Here is an 18,315-nt window from a genome sequence, read left to right on the forward strand (position 1 = left end):
AAGAGCTTACAACTTGTATTTGTGCGTGAAGAGATCTTAAATAGTATGATATTAGGTAAGCTAAAGAAAACTTATAATATAAAAATAGTAAAAAATTTAGTCATTTAAATAGCAATGTAAATTATTATTTTCCTTATAGTGTTATTCTCATAAATATATTTTCACATGTGTCTCTTAATCCTAGATTTCAGACTGAACTAAATTATGACGTTCTGGAAGTGCATGATGGACCAAATCTTCTGTCACCCTTACTTGGATCCTACAATGGTACACAAGTGCCCCAGTTTCTATTCAGTAGCAGTAATTTTATATACCTTCTATTTACAACAGACAACAGCCGTTCTAATAATGGTTTCAAGATTCATTATGAAAGTAAGTAATGCCAAAATATTTTTTGATTTCCCTATTCTCTTTTCCCTACATTTGATATTACCATTGTATAAGTAAAAGAACTACAAGAGTTATTAAGAAAATAAAATTAAAGCTTTCCTTGACCAATGAGAATGCTAATGCTTTGCAAGGTATGTGTTTTAGTAAATTCTGCAAAAGATTTTTCAACAATATCTATCTAACTGAAAGGAAATACTAAGGAACTCTCAGAAGTATCAGATAATAAATTTTAAACAGTGAGTTCATGTACTAGTTATTTGTGCACAATTCTGAAAAGCCAATAATAAATAGTAAATATCAATCTAAGATGTATATGAACATTGACAGATTCCCTTAGCATGTACTTCATAAATTCATTCTTTTATATATTACCCATATTAATTATACACATTTTCCATTTAAAATATTCAATTTTATTATTTTGTGTAAAATACTGAAAATTATGTTAACATTGAAAAATAAGGTACATAGAAGTATATTCAAATAGGACTAACATAACTGATCAAAGACTATATACAAGCTGTAATTCACAGTGTTGCAATCAGCTTATAATAATCTCACTTAAAAGGTTATAGTTTTATTTTAAAAAAATCTAAAATACATCTGGTATTTAAAAATAATTTGATTCTGGTATATACATAGAAACAAGTTTTTTTAATTTATAAACGTTTGGCATATTTATACGTGTATGGGTGTATCGCATATGATGTATACATATAAATTCATATATGCATGCATTTGCATCTGAAGGTACATTGCCATGTATCTTTGCATGAAAAGAAGTTTTGGTGAAATGGATCTAATAGCACATTTAAGAAGGTTACTGCAAGATATCTTTATATCAAGTACAGTTAGGTATTAAATCACTTATTTTTATATTCAAGTCTCCTACGCCCCTTACCCCCTCAAGAAAAATTTCTGCATTTGAAATTTATAACTTTATATTCCATATTGGGTGTCTTTTCAGTAGATTTGATCAATGGACTCATGGGCTTTTAAAACCATAATAAATATATATTCATTACTCTTTTAAAGATCGTATTATCCATAATATTATTTAATTATATTAACTTCTCTTTTTACTTCGAGCTTTATGGCATGGAAGTATATTTCCAAAATATTATTATAAAATGTAACAAGAGGATTAACACATACTTGGGGATTCAAATGAACTGAAGGGCCTTAATTGAGATTTTTAGTTTAACATGTATGTGTTAAATTTGAGTCCGAGTAGAGTCATTTTTTGCAATCTATTTCAAAATTAATTCTTATTAGCAATTAATTTTTATCAGTATGTTACAAATGGGCAGGCACTTTTCCTTTAATCCATTGCTGTATTCTATACCTAACAAATCACATTCAATCCCACTCCAGCCGAGGTGTGTGGTCTTGATCACGTGTCAGACATAGGACAATTATAAGAATTAAGTAAAATCACACATGCAGTGTGTTTTTATAATAGCATGCAGTAAGTAATGAATGATAGCTCATATTTTTTCTTTGAAAACTAATCGGATGAGGAATTAAAATGATAAGTCAAGCTGAAATGTATTTTTGTTACAAAAGAAATTATTCACAGACACTTGTTAAAGACATTAGAGCAGACTTTTACTACTTTTTACTACTTTTCCTATAAGGGGAGAGAGACTGAACTCAATTCTGACTACAAATGGGACTTTATAGTCAAGGAGCAGGGTCTTGCTTGGCAGGTTGGGGGAGGGGGAATTCAGTGGACGGGATTGCTAAAAGGGGCAGAGGATTAGAGGTAGGGGGTATCTGGCTAAACCCACCAGACAGGATTTTTGCTAAAGGTAGGCCAGAGTGAGAAGATACTGAGGGTGGGGAATAAGGAATTTGATTAGGTATCAAGGGAGAGGGGATTTGCAGTAAACTGACCCAGTAGGATTGTTGCTAAAATTGGACTAAATGGGCCACAGGTAAGATCTAGTCAGAAGGATTCACAGGAGCCTGACTAAAGTTTTAAGTTTGTTCAAGGCAAAGCGTCTATGTCACAGTCAGCAAGTTTGTCACCCACAGGCTCTTGGTAACATAATCAAAGTTACCGTTGGAGGCTAGTGACGAAAAAGGCAGAGTGGAGGCTGAGAGCTAGAGAGGCTGAGGTTGATCACAGACACAGTGGATGTTGGTTTGGGTCAAATCTGGCCCGAAGGGCAGTAACGTTCTATTTAAATTAGTTTGTAAGAAATCACTTCCTCTCATTTTATTCTGTTAGATGTTGTGGTTTAATTACTACTGAGAAACAATTTCTAACGTCACAAGCCCTTTATTTTCAGGAACACAAACAAGCAAAGACCTGTTTTTTGTTATTGTTACTTAGTAAGTTTCCCAGCTGGAGGTAACCAAACTATCTTTTTTTAAATGAACCATTCACAAACCCCAAAATCAGTAGAATGAAATTTTAATTATAACACTAATTAAAACTTTAAAAATGTACTTGGTATTTAGTGAATTTCTATTTTTTTAATTAAATCATTAAAAAAGAAAACTTGATTCTTCCAGGAGACCAAAATGCAATGGGAAGGATTATTCGCAGTGTTACCACTGCTTTCACTGCAGTTTTTCATCGTATCCCTTTGCTGGGGCACTGTTTACCCAACTCTACTTTCTCTCAAAAGAGGGAGATTGCAAAAACTGCACCAATGACATAAGATTCATAATTTTCAGAGCACATTAAAAATAATGATAATAACAACATGGACTAGAATTTAGGAACATAACCCATTTTTTGCTTCAATGCAATTAATTTTCTCTCCCTCTCCCAGGAAAAAGTTCTTTTTATTATGTTTGTATTTCTTGAAATACAAATATAATTAAGTCTTCTTGGATATATAAATAATACATAAAACAATAAAATTATAAATGGATACAGAACAAATTTATAGACACAGGTACCCATCTCCAAAGACATATTTTTTGTATGCATGTATACATGTATTTTTTTCATCTGTGGGACATGGAAGACATCTAAGAGAATGTACTTTTTAAATAACAGTTGTTATATTTAAAGTCAATACATATGGGAGAGGTAGAGGAATCAAAACATTACCATTGCCTTGATTATTTGCTTATCAATCAATTATGAAATATCTCCTTAGACTTATTCTGTGACTGCTAGATGTATGCAGTACAGTAAGAGACATAAAAGATACGCATTATCTTACTTTATCCATCAGTTGGAGAGACAAGAAGGACAAATGGAATGATTACTATTCACTGACCTTTACTCCGAATAATCTGAAACCATTAAAATCACTTTTGGAGAATTACATTTGCTTGATTTTGTTTTTACCATGATTTACACTGTACGTGACTTCTTCAAGCCCACATTTCACTGATCTCTTAAGATTTTGCTACAACATAGGTGTTTTGGATAAAGAAAAGTTAATCATGACTTGAAGGAGAGGGCATCTGAGCTTGTCTGGTAAAAATTGAGATTTTGTAAGTTAAAGGGATGATTGAGTGTCTTCGTGGTAGTGAAACTAGTAAGGAAACTTACCTGACTGGTAGGAAAGATGACTACTGAGAAATAATACAGATTACAAATGGTAGAGTTCAGTTTGGAAGTCATGAATCTAAAGGTGATGACTTTGAACTTGGTACCATGAAAAGCAGGGTACAGAAGCAATGAAATAACATATTTTAGGGATATATGTGTCCAATATTATATCCAGGAGAGATTGGAGATGAAGGATACTGAAAGAGAGGGCAGATGTCTTTGTTTGTCTTACAGAATTGAAGTGATGAAGGCCTTGGGTAGGGTAAGAGAAGTAGTAAATGACATGATGCTTTTCAATGAGGATAGATTTCAGACATTTTGTGGAGGAAAAACATAATATGAGAGGGACTCAAAGATGAACGAGGATCTCAAAGTCTTGGATGCTTAGAAGTATAATGGTCACATTGAGAAGAGGAATATATCAGGTTAAAGTAATTGTGTTGAAGATACGATTTTGTAGTTTTTTAGTTTCTCATTAAAAACAACAACATTTAAATGAAATGGATATGTTCGATAAATGTATTTAAGATGTATAATTTGTCTTTTTAAAAATTGAACTACTATGTTTTTAGTATTTTGTATAGCTTCATTTTAAAATCAGATAGTGAATACAAATAGTTTCTCTTGTGAATGTGATTTAATCAGATATAATTTGAAAATGTTAATTATTGTACTTTTGGAATATAAAAACAACAGTAATTCATTGTTTAAGTCTTTCATTTAGGAAGAGGAAGATGATTATTTATTTTACTTTATACCTCAGTTCTTAACTCAGGGCATTTTCACATCACAGGGAACATTTGGCCATATCTGGAGACATTTTTGGTTGTCATGACTGGAGAAGGTAGAGGTCAGGAATTCTGCTAAACATACTGCAAAGCATAGGACAGCCCCAGGGCAAAGAATCATGCAACCCAAAAACTCAACAGGGCCAGTGTTGGGAAACTATGTCTTATGAAGGGAAAGGCATTGCCATGGTGTGGTTTCAGTAGACATCATAAGTCCTAGGAAGATTATCATCAGGAGACACCAGGTACACTACAAGCTATTGAAAACCCTGAGAAGTAGCTACCAGAGCAATTGTAGTGCTTTACTTAGAAAGCTACTGGTGTTCATACTTTCATACATCATTATATATTCATATCTATATAATTTTTGTAAGGATTGACTTATTTATTTGAGAGAGAGAGTGAGGAGAGGGGCAGAGGGAGAGGGAGAGATAGAATCCCAAGCAGACTCCTCATTGATCACGGAGCCTGACATGAAGCTTGATCCCAGGACCCTGAGATCACGACCTGAGCCAAAGTCAAGAGTCAACTGCTTAACCAACTCAGCCACCCAGGCGCCCCTATAGCTCTATAATTTATAACAATATAAATTTTGATAGATAATTATATATTTTCATCATGTTCTTAAATAACTAAGTGATCTGAACGTGGGCTTCGTGGGTAGAAAATGTCAAAACAAATTTGTTAGACAATTGCTGGTTGTTTAAATAAAGCTATGGGAACATTCATTATTTGTGACCATCATAACTCACAGTCGTTTGAAGAAATAGGAATCAGTTTTGGCAAATCTGAATCCATCAAACTTACTCTTTGTCGTATTCCGTTTGTTTTGTAGGTGTTACAGTGAACACTTATTCTTGCTTGGACCCTGGCATTCCCGTACATGGCCGTCGCTACGGTCATGATTTCTCCATAGGTTCTACTGTTTCATTTAGTTGTGATCCAGGATACAGGTTGAGCCATGAAGAGCCTCTTCTGTGTGAGAAAAACCACTGGTGGAGTCATCCACTCCCAACCTGTGATGGTAAGAATTAATTCAATATGCAAAATAAGCTGATTTATAAACAAAAAAGAAGCCAATATAGTATTTATAAAATGTGAGGCTTAAAACAACTATAAATATTTTGTATTTTAAAAGATTATCTTGAATTTTGGTAATTTTGTAATCAGACCATTAATAAAGGAAATAAAAATGCATTATATGTCAACAGTACTTCAAAAAGAAAAAAAATATTGATAACCAGCCAGACTTACCCTATGCCTAAAGATGGTATATGTATTTCTATATATTTTCCAAATGTGCTGAGGTAGCCAGTTTAAGTGCATATTGTGTGCTTGGACCTTTGACAAAGTAGCATTGAAATGTCAAATTGCTATCAATAAATTCACAGAAGGGATAGGACATTACCTCCAAACTTGGAAGGCAGAATGTACCAGTCCAAATTCTACCTAGTTACACAGCACTATGACAATGTACCCAGACTGTCTGTGGTGGCAAATTCTTGGTTATGATGAATATTCTACCAATGTCCTTACCTCTTCTCTGTTTCAATGGCGAACAAGTCAGAAATGCTTCATTTTTCATAAAACACATGTGAAATACGGTGGAAGAAACTGCTCCCTAATTTCGAGAAGTATTTTCATACTTGCTTCATCAAAAAGCACACACAATGTGATTACTATGCATTATTTGATCTCGGGCTTTACTTTTTATTTATAACACTATTTCCAAGTTCTTATTCTTGTTCAAAGTAGAAGATGACATTCATCATTTTATGATTAAATTTCCAAATACTGTCACAGCCATCATTGTTTAGAAACAGTTTTAGGCCAATTTGTTTTTATAACAAGGTTTAGGGGAATCATCAGCACATCTTCCTTGTATTTGGTACAGTACTATTTATAATAGTCAGCATTCTTACGATCGTAAGTGACAGAATTCCAACTATAACTGGTTTTAAAAAATAAAAGCAGAATTTGCTGTTTATTCAAATCTTAGAAAAGGCAGAGGTGATGTACTTTTCATTGCTAATTATAAACATGAATTCAGACCTTTTAAAGGCTCTATCCATTTTCTACGTAGGCTTTGCTCTGTGTCTTGACATAATTCTCTTTAATTGCAGCCAGGCTTTTTCTACATGGGTGTATCTAGCAGTGGAGAATACACTTGTAGGACATGTAGACTTATTGTCTCATATTTCTAGGATCAGACAGGAATGAGAGTTCTTCCATGTTCCAATTAGAAAAATCACAAGAAATGTGATTAGTCCATACCTGAACTAGTTAGTGTAGTAAAGGAGAAGGGCCCATTACTTTTAGCCTTGTCCAGATCATATGTCCATCCATTTCTATGGTTGAGAAAAAGATAGTGCTGGTGTATAGCTGTTTAGTTTATGGATACTCTGCACTACTTGGAATATGTGACTTAAAGATGATACAGTATCCTTTTTGCTACCAATTCTGTCAGATGGAAAGAATGCTTTGAATTCAGTTCTCTTTTCTGTATACTTAGGTTTCTGAGTAAAAACTGAATCTTTTTAAATTCATCTTGTTTCACTATTGACCAAGGAACCTTGAACCTCAAGTCAGAAATGGTTCAGTTAGATTCTGTGCCAATTAGTAAATTTGATAAATTTGATAGTAAATTTTTTATACTTAAAAAAAAAAGATTATTTATTTATTTTGAGAGAGAGAAAGAGAGAGAGAGTGTGTGTATGCAAGCAGGGGGAAGGGCAAAGGGCGAGAGAGAAACTTAAGCATACGCCGCACTGAGTGTGGAGCTCAATGTGCGCTCAGTCTCATGACCCATGAGATCATGACCTGAGCTGAAACCAGGAGTCCCACGCTTAACCTACTGAGCCACCCAGGCACCCCCGATACCCTATCTTTTGCTACAGAGTAACACTTGTCATGCCACTTATATTTTTCTTTATAGTATTTTCCATTCCCTGATACCTTTATGTATTTACTGTTCACTTTTCTGCCACAATGTCAGTTCTATATGGCAGGAACTTTGTTAAGTTTACTGTTATGTCCTCAGTGCCAAGAGCAGCTCCTGTCACACAGTTGGTACTCAATAAATTTGTGTTGAATGAAAAGAATGAATGAAATATACTTCCCAGTCATTTGGGAATACTTACTATATTTTTATTTTACATTTATATTTTCTTGTCCTTTGCTTTCATTCATCTTTTTATTCCCCTTACACTAGAAAGTCCTAGACCTCCCCTCACCTGTATCAAAATCGTTGTCATTTTTCCCCCCCTGGATAAAGCATCTGGGCAAAATCTGAACTTTTCTTAGATCCTGTAGTTCTTTGCTTGTTATGGCATCTTTTGCTAAGTATAACCACCTTTTTATTCACTAAATCAGTATTCATTAATTTTACTGTATAGGCACTAAAGAAATATTTTTGAACATGAAAAAGCACTGTCTACATTCTCGTTGAGCTAGTGGAGGAGGTAGTTATACTCATTTTCTTATTTTCCGTATTATATTCTTGAGGTGAAGAACCATATGATCTTCTTGTTTCTTTAACATATATTTTTAAAGGGTATCTTCTGACCCATCAGAGATTCTATTAAAACATACATTGGGGCACGTGGGTGTCTCAGTCCGTTAAGCATCTGCCTTCGGCTCATGGCATGATCCCAGGGTCCTGGGATCGAGCCCCACAGCAGGCTCCCTGCTCAGCTACTCCCTTTGTTTGTGCTTTCTCTCTCTTTCTCTCTGCCAAATAAATAAATATAATCTTAAAAAAAAAAAAAAAGAAGAAGAAGAGTAGTATGTAGGTTAAAAATCACAGCCAAGTGATGTTTTCTATGTACCAAGGACATAAGGTTGTCATGAGTACTAGGGGTAAATTTGAGGTCGTATGCCTGGTATGACTTGACCTTTTAGGAACTAGGCATTGTTAATTATGATAGCGACCCTAGTTGATAGATAGTTGGGAGGGCCATATGTTCTGAATTACCTAAAATAAGCCTGTTTTTACCTTTTCTCTTGGCACTCCAATTTCACCTTAAAATTATCCCATTTTGTTTGATAAACAATATAGCCATTTTATGGGAGGTGGGGAGGATTAGAACTAAAGAGGTTATGCAACCAGCTCAGGATCACTCAAAGCATTAGAGTCAGAACCCAAAGTTGAACTGAATGTAATTAAAAATCATAATTTCCCTTATTTCTTCCATCTTACTAAAAGATTTGAGTATATAGGCTAACCTAGCAAAAGAGTACATGGATTGCTGTTTAGGATCCAAGAGTTCAAAATAAGCAAGGGTGCATGGAGCTTAAGTATAATTTCTCATATGGGTTTACAGTTCAGATTGCGGAGACCTGGAAATAAAAGAAAACAAATTTAAGATGAAAAACAAACAAAAAATTGTAATGGGATTTGTAATACATGGCTATTTCTGTACTCCACTGCAATACTCAAAATGTTTTGATGGAATTGGTCTAGAAATTATCTGTTGTTTTTGTAGACAATTGAGCATTTCCCAGGTATGTATTACTACAAATAGCAAAGTAAAATTTTATAGGTCCGAGCAATAACATTCAAGGGCTTGGCTTTTGAGAAGACTTTACTGTTTTAAAACTCTAATTGATATTTATCATGTGGTAAGGTAGTGGTCATATGTGGCAAAAATCTGAGAGGGGGAAAAAAAACTACAAGTCAAGATCATCGTATATTTGGCTAATGGCCCTCAACTCATATTATGGGCTTCCATTGTGACTTTGCTGTACTACTGGTCTCTGTCCTTTTATATGTTTTTCTTTGCCAGCTGTTTGCTCTAACGTAAAGTAACTAGGTCTTTCATGTATATTTCATCACTCTCTAATTTCTCTTCAGTGTTTCACTTGATACAAAAATGTCTATCTCCCATTCACAAGAACATATAAACCTATTATATCTGTTACAAAAGTGTTTGTATCCCAAAGACATGTAGCATCCACTAGCAAAGCTGTTGGGATAAACTGAAATTTCATCAGAAGAGGTGATATACAAAAAAAGACAGGAGATCCATGGCATCCTATTTAGACACTCTCATTCTAATGAAGTTTACTGTACAAATGACCATATATTCTGTTGAACCAAATTTAAAAAATATTCTTGGAGAAATTTTCATAATAGTCCGTATACTGCCATATCTTTTACAATATATTTGAGTTCCATTTTCTGTCTTAATGTAAAAAACAAAAATCACATATAAAATTTACCTTCTTTTATTCATCTTAATATTTTAGTCTTCTCATAACGGATTCTAATAGGCTGATTTCCCCTTATATTTTCGTAGCATTCTAAGGGGAAGGGAACTTTTTAGAGAAGCAACCATCATCAGATTGGAAGAATATTCAGTAATAAATTAACCACTTATAAAATTAATCCAACTCAATCCTGCATTAGCATTTATCACTCTGCATTATATCAATGCACGTGTAGGTAATTTCTTGTGATTGTTCAAAAAGCCAATAATGTAAAGCAAAGACAATTCCAAATATTTGCAATGTAAAATAATCTCATTTAGGGAGATGAAGGATTTCATTAGGTTGATGAAAATGATGCTGTGGCTGCTGATGATGGAAGACTCTGTCAATTACAGACAAAGCCATTGACAAATGAGAATTCGTAAGATATAAATCAATTAAAGACAATACTGACACATTTAGGTATTAGGTGCTTAAAAAGAGAATGATTTGAACATGAAAGCATTAAATGAATCTCAGGAAATGAATGCTATCCTTGAATAATTTTTTTTTAAGATTTTATTTATTTTGAGAGAGAGAAAGAGAGAGAACGAGCATGCTCCTGCAAGCGGGGGCAGGGTGTGTGTGTGGAAGGGTGCGGAAGCAGAAGGAGAGAGAGAATCTCAAGCAGACTTTGTGTCCAGTGCAGAGTCTGACGCAGGGGTACAGGCTGCATCTCATGACCCTGATATCATGACCTGAGCCGAAATCAAGAGTTGGATGCCCAACCAACTGAGCCACCCAGGCACCCCATATCGTTGAATAATTTTTATATAGATTGATCATTTGAGGGGAAATGCTACAAAGTAAACGTAAGTGAAGGACATCATAGTATAGCACACTGTAATTTTTTGGTAGAAATTGTGAAAAAAAATCAACACTTGATTCAAGTGTCTAGAACTAGACTGCTAGTGTTCCCTCTATACTTGCCTTCTCATCTGTAAACTGAATAATTACAGTACTTTTCTCATTCGGTTGTTATGGGGGTTAATTGAGTTAATAAAAACAAAAGTATTCAGAATAGTGCCTGTTACATTGTAAGTTCAGTATGAGTCATTGTTATGCTTTTGCTAAGAACTAGTGAGTAGTTGCAATTTTATCCTGTTTTACTAAAATATAAAATACATATATTTTCCTATTTTTAGTTTCATCTTTCAAAAAAAAAAGCTAAATCACACTCTTTCCCCATAATTTACTATGAAATTCTATCTTTAAGTCTGTTCCTTTCGTGGCCTTTATCTACTACTAATATTTTCAAATACCAAAAACCTCCACTGGGTCATAAAAATGTACTCTGTATTTGTTATCTGCATATAATCAAAGTAACAATATAAATGTTCATTAATAGTATATTAGTTATTGACCATTCTTCCTAAGTATTTTAATGCGTTCATGGTTACCTAACTTTATTCATATGTCTGGAGAATGTCCCTGTAATGTCCCATCTTCAACATAGATGTGGTAGGTGTAGTTGACAGAAAATTCTCAAGAAATTCCCCAAGTACAGAAGGGAAATTTGATAGAGTAGCTTTATTCAAAAGAATGCTGATGTGTAGAAGAGTTTTCCCTGTACAGCCTGTGCACACGCTGGTTACACACACATGCATGCACAGAAGCACGTGTCTGACATACTGAATAAAAATTTCACATCTCTTTTCTGTGTTTGACTAATTAACTCTCTTAATTTCGATCCTTCTGTTCACTGAGTTGTACTCTAACTGTATGCAATATAGTCCTTTCAAATGGTAGAGCATCTTCACTCATCACATTTCACTCAATAAATTCATACCATGTTATATTTTTTTGTCCGACTCTCACAATGGAGAATAAAATGACATATAGTATATTAGGAATAAATTGACATATGTAAAAATAATCTAATAAAAAAATGAAGTCTCGGGGAGCCTGCGTGGCACAGCGGTTAAGCGTCAGCCTTCAGCTCAGGGCGTGATCCCGGCGTTATGGGATCGAGCCCCACATCAGGCTCCTCCGCTATGGGCCTGCTTCTTCCTCTCCCACTCCCCCTGCTTGTGTTCCCTCTCTCGCTGGCTGTCTCTATCTCTACCAAATAAATAAAAATAAAAAAATCTTTAAAAAAAAAATGAAGTCTCTGTCAAGAAGTAGAGTGCTTTACAAGGGAGGTGAAAACAGTTCAACTTAGCACCACTATTAACAGCAAGATACAGTAGAAATGGTATACCTAGCCCTTCAATTGATCACAAAAACACAGTGAGACTTTTTTAAAATTTGAAAGGAAATTTGAGAGGTTCAGTAATAATAGTTGCCAATCAAGGCCTGTGCAGTCTCTAAATAGGAGCTTAAGGTAGGAAACCATGCATATTATTGCAATGCATTGATAATAAATGGGATTGGAAGCATGGGTTTATTTTAGTCTTAGGGAGGCAATCTATAAGACAACTCCCAGAGAGGTACTTGTAAAAGACCTTCTTTTATTCCTGGATGGAGTAAAAGAAATAAAAAAGGGAGAAATGGATTTTAATTTTGTATCTGTGTGTGTGTGTGTGTGTGTGTGTGTGTGTGTGTGTGTGTTTAAGTTCAAGCCTGTGTGCTTGAATACTTACGGGAATTGTAGACAGCTTATTTCTGGTCAGGTCAGTATAGAATAGTAGCCAGATTGCCTCGACTCTTCTTCTCAGCGTCATTACTTGGAAGAAATCATAGAAAAGCCTAAGGCCAAAACTCACCTTTCTGTGTTCAGAGAAGGGAAGCAAGGATCAGAGTAGACAAGACAACACACAGTTCTTACTGCCTCTGCCATGTCCAGGAGAGCTGTCATCTCTACATGGAATAGAATAAGGCAGCAATACCTTTCTGTTTCTATTAGAGTATACATTCTTGGATATATCTTTGTCTGCTTTAATTTTTAATACTGATGAAATTACCTGGTATAGCATAACCACTGATGTTTGTTGAGTGTGGTAGAAGACAGTATAAACGATGATTTGTTCTAAAAAAAAATGAACATTGAATCAAATGTGAATTTATTTGACCTTAGTTCATAAACATATATTTATTTTTGTTATCTTGGAGTGTTTACTTAAAAGTTACAGCTTCCCAAATGTTCCTGTTTGTTCCTGATATTTCCCAAAGAAATGGAGTACAGAAGGAGCCTTCAGATTTTTTGCTGCTTAACTCACTGTTTTAAAAAGAATTAAATGAAGAATGACACATACCCCTTTAGAAATCTAAAAGAGATGATTTTGCATAATTAGCGATTCGTTTTCTTAAAGCTTAATAAAAGAGGGGCAGCTAAACAATTAATTACTCATGTTTAATTTATGACCAATTTATGCAAATGTTACTTATAATTAGAAATGTATAAGATAAGTACATACTTCAAATTCAAATGTGGGAAGATGAGCTACGTTATCTTGCAGCTAATTCTCAGAGGTTATTACATACCTTTTTCTTCTCTAGGGCTTCAGTGGATGAAACTGCTTCCTAGTATTGGAGGAGGTCTGTTACACACTCCTGTTATTACCGAGAAGTAGCTTAAGCAAAGAAAATCAGATTCATTCTATTTCAAGAGAGGAGAGATTTGTTCAGCCTCTGCCTCTCTAACTATGACTGATCATATGACTGTATTTCTTTGTATTTTCAGCTTTATGTGGTGGAGATGTTCGAGGGCCTAGTGGAACAATCTTATCACCTGGTTACCCGGAATTTTATCCAAATTCTCTGAATTGTACATGGACTGTTGATGTAACTCATGGAAAAGGTAATTTGCCTCATGCAATGGTAATTGGACTATCTTCTGAATTTTCATTGCATCTATTTTTATGTCATTGTCCTTTGCAATGTCATTTTGCATGAGCAAAAACAGATCAGTACTAAAATATGCTAACACAAAATCCAGTTTGAGTTACCGCAGCAGAGGATTATATTTACTTATCCATAGTATTATAATATGCTTATGTTTCTACCAGAATGGTAATGTAAGAGATATTTATTTTCTTTTGATGTATTAAGCTAATGTTATTTGGAATTTTCATATCAACAAAATCTGAAACAGGATGGCTTTTTGTCTCCGGTATAGTGTTAAGAGGTTGATTTCAAAAGTTCAAAAGGGAATAGGAAGATGATCTGAAGTGCTGAGTCGATTGTAAAGCAAACATAGCATGTTTATAAACATTGTTTTTAACATGTTTATGATTATTTATTATAATTATATTCTTCATATGAATTTATAACCATTCTAGAAATACTCATGTCTCGGTCTTCTATCAGAACTGCAGACATTTTTCACATAATTGATTGAGAGTATAAAATTGTACTGTACATGTGGCAGATGTTAATAAATGTCATTTGAACCAATAAATGAAAGGCCCTGTAGAACTAAATATGGTTCATTCATGCGATACAACCAAACTAATAAAGTAGCAATAGATGTGATTAAGGCAGCACCTTAGTGGGAAAATGGTCATCCTAACATATAAAAACAAAAATGGATTAAAATTATTTACCTACAGATTTCTATGTGCTAATCTTTTAAAAAGAGTGAATTTATTCATTTTAAAAACTGCTTTGGGGAAGTAGTTTTTCTTTTAGCTCTGTTGTTAAATTGTTACTATCAGTTTTTACTATTATAGCATACTTACTGATATTACTGTAGAAAATCTTTAAAAAGATCCTAGCAAGGAAAAGATGCTATTACAATTTTTAAAATTAAAGCTTATGTTTAATACATTTGAAGTCACTGCATTCTTGCAAATGAAATTTGCCTTTATTAAAATTATACATCATTTTATTGAGGGTGAGGATTATATTGGGGTTATTATTGTAATGGAATTAAATATTATTGAGAAAAAAAGTTAAAATGAGTATTCTGGTACTGAACAGAAGGAACGAAGTAGAAGACTTTGTAAACTGTGCTTTTTGTTCTCTGTAATGCAAGACCTCTTTGCTGGAAGTTAACCAGAGCATCCTATTATTCCAGCGTGCAGTGGATTAATGGAGTTTAAAATAAGCTTTCTTGTATTATATAAGAAAATGGAGGGCCACATACTGCTTGCTATGTAAATAGAGGTTTAATTAACACTTAAGGTTTTGCATCTTCACAGGTTGCAAGTGTTAATTAAATCTGTATTTACATGGCAAGAAATGCAGATTTAGACGCTTTTCTTTAAGAGCCAACAAAATTTGTTGGAAGTACAACTATTCCAAAGTGTAACCAAAGTTATGTGAAGGATAATCTCTTAAAGTTGGGAGACACTGTCAAGGTAATACAGTCCAGCCTCTCACCCAGTACACCAGTTTCTTTCTATAGTGTTCCAGAAATATGATAAACTGGCCTGATATTGACAGTTGTGTTGATGACAAGCTTATTCCTTAAGAAAACTTGCTCAATTTTTGTATGGTTGTAATTGTTTGAAAATTATTCTGCCACTGTTATCCCTGTTCTGCCCTTTGGAGTTAGACAAAACAAACAAAACAAACACACAAAAATAACCTAATCCTTTCTCCACCCTAACTCTGTAATATACCAAGTCACTATTCTGTGCCCATCATGCCTTTCATGTCTGCTACCCCCAGTCCCTTATGCCAGCTTTTTTGGTCCCAGACTTTCCATCAATTCTTTATTGTAAGATATTTTTATTGTCATCACCATTCTAACTACCTTTGTCTGGATGTGTTCCAGTGTATTGATATCTAGGGATATCAATGTCCCTCGATAGTGTATTTTCCCAGCACAAAACAGGGTATGGCATTATTTAACTCCACAAAGTATTTTCATTAGTGAAGCCTGTACATATTTGTTTTTATTAACTTTTTTGCTGTCATGTCATAGCACTAATTTAAGTCCAAATTTTATATTTGTGCAGTTTTTTTTTTTCTATCTTCAGTGCAAGACTTTTTTTTTTTTTTTAGAGTTGATGTTACCAAGAATCAGTGGACCTTTCAAATGTCTTGTGAAGTAGTGTAGGTGTTACTTGCATTTTAGAGACAAGAATCTGAAGTCACTAAAGGTTATTTATTTACACTCAAAGCCACAGTGCCTGTGAAAATTGGACAAGGAACTTGAATTTACATCCTATGACTACACATCAATTGCTCTTTTTCTGAAACCACATTACCTCCCTGCCTGTATCTATATATTTCATTGTCAGGTATGCGTCTTCATCATGACTCTTCATAATCCTGCTTTGTATTTGTTTGTTGTTTGTTTTGCTTACATCTCTTCTACTTACTTAACCTTGAACTGACCCTTTAACCTTTATCCTGATTCAATAGCCATACTGAAGGGCAGTTCAGGCTTTTATATTTACCCCTCTTATATTTTCTCATATTAATTTTTATCTGGAGTTTTGTGAGATTATTTTGAAACAATTTACATTTCATTTATATTTACATATACAGTCAGAGTTTTCTTAAATAAGCATGATCATTAAGACTTTAGTGGTTTATAAAAATCTTAACAGATCTAAGTATCTAAATATTTAAGTTCTAAGAAACTTCAGATATATCATCAGTAACCTCTTCACCACTTAACACTAAGTCAGGGTGTTTGAATACATACAGTTGTTTCAAATTCAGTTAACAGTAGTATCGTTTAGCCTGTATTGCTCCTGTTTACAATGACACCAGAAGAAAATTTCCTTAAATATATTGCAGAAATCAAGATGCTAATTATATATTCTAGTCTACTAGAGATCTGGGTGGAGGGGACTGCATTAAAAACAAAACAAAAAACCTTAGGCTTTTAAAGGTGGAATTGTCCTTAGATAAAGCATAGTCTAGTCCAATCCTATAAATTTAAAGATTGGGAAAAGACACTCACTAGTTCGTATAGCACCCTCAGTGTCATAGTTGGTAGCATGACTACAACTGAAACCTAGATATTCAGGATATTTTGATTTTAAGCCCAAATCTTTTCACAGAGGTGTGGGACAGTAATTGCCCTCATAGGGCTTCCTAAATGATCATTTTTATGAGAAGATACCATGATGTTGAAACCACTGACTTTTTCCCACTATTTCTCAAATACCTACTGCCCTATTAAGATTGTGTGTCCTTACCTATCTGCCCCTTCTTCCTGAAATGTCTATCCTGGAGCTGCTTCTCCACGAAATTCTGCTCAATTTTGAAGATCATTATCTTCAGCAGCCTCTGCTGACCTTTTTAACAAGTTGGCTACTTCTATTTCTTTGCGCCTGTACTGCCTTGTCTATACTCTGCTATACTGACTTAATCACTTTCAGAGCACTTAGCAGAATGTTTGAACTGTTGGTGTAGGTTTGCTTTTCCCTCAGATAGACCAGGAGTTATTTACAGTCTTCTAAATCTTTACATTCCATAATGCCTAGAGTATAGTATATTCTTAGTATCATTTCCTTACTTAAATTCATTGACCTTTGGCAGAATTTTGTACAGTAGTGAAAACATTTTATTGTTTAAACCATCATCTGATAAACAGAAGTTTCCTTTTATAAGGTGGCTGGCTAGGACTGAGTAATAAAAGAAAAATCAGGTCTCATGTTGGACAATAACAATCGCTAAGAGCTGCTGAGCACTTCTGTGCAAAGCACTGGACCCAGTCATTCCCATATATCATCTCATTTAAACTTAAAGTCACCCCTAGAAACTCATTTTACAAATAAAGGAAGTAAGGCTTGGAAAGGCAATGTTATACTCAACAGCGGGCTTCTTAGAAGCACCATGATCCAACAGAATTTTTAATTTTCCCACATACTAATAAAGTGTATATCAGAATAAATACATTTTTCTAAAAATATATAAATTATATGCAGAACAACATGTTTCTTGTCTTTTACCCATCTACTCTCTTATTCTCTACCTTTTGTTTGCTTTATTATACAATAAAAATCAAATTGACTTACCTGAATTTCCACTCTTACATTGTTTTGTAAACGTAGATAACAGTTAATCTAGATGACAGAGCATCTTCTTCTTGCCATATCTACACTGCATTCTTATTTGCACCTAGCTAGTGTCAATTACCACTTTTATACTGAAGAACATTTGAAAGACTAACTCAATTTCTGGACTCCTTCTAAAAGGGCTCTTCTATTCCTGCTCATTGTGGAGAGGGAAAAAAAAAACCCGTCACATTTTGAAAAAGAGTTTGAAAAATAGTATTTTTGTACATTTCTAATATTTTCCAAGTCCAAATCACTGGTCCATTATGCAGTAATAACCTTGTCTTATGATTGCCTATGTTTTCAGTGTATTTGTTTGGTTTCATTTTATATCTTTTGTTTGCTTGCTTTTTAAAAAACAATGACGATTTGAAGGATTTTGAATTAAAATTCAATGAATAATGTTAAAGAATGTTACTTACCATACTCTGGGTTTTTGATTTCTTTAACAAATATTTTAATGATTATTATTTTT

At 34.0% G+C, this 18,315-nt stretch overlaps 1 protein-coding gene across 4 annotated transcripts in view; it reads left to right on the forward strand.

The window, feature by feature from the left end:
* The window catches only part of CSMD3 (CUB and Sushi multiple domains 3), a 1,146,349-nt gene that overhangs the window by 765,254 nt on the left and 362,780 nt on the right, over positions 1 to 18,315 (forward strand). For all 4 annotated transcript variants that reach the window (XM_045805628.2, XM_087864412.1, XM_045805629.2 and 1 more), the window contains 3 exons: positions 185 to 372; positions 5,531 to 5,719; positions 13,565 to 13,681. In XM_045805628.2, coding sequence (XP_045661584.1) covers positions 185 to 372; positions 5,531 to 5,719; positions 13,565 to 13,681 — 494 coding nt within the window. The remainder of the gene's footprint in view (positions 1 to 184; positions 373 to 5,530; positions 5,720 to 13,564; positions 13,682 to 18,315) is intronic.

Source organism: Ursus americanus, chromosome 9 (assembly GCF_024610735.1).
Source record: "Ursus americanus isolate L20-20 chromosome 9, mUrsAme1.1.p, whole genome shotgun sequence".
Taxonomy (NCBI): domain Eukaryota; kingdom Metazoa; phylum Chordata; class Mammalia; order Carnivora; family Ursidae; genus Ursus; species Ursus americanus.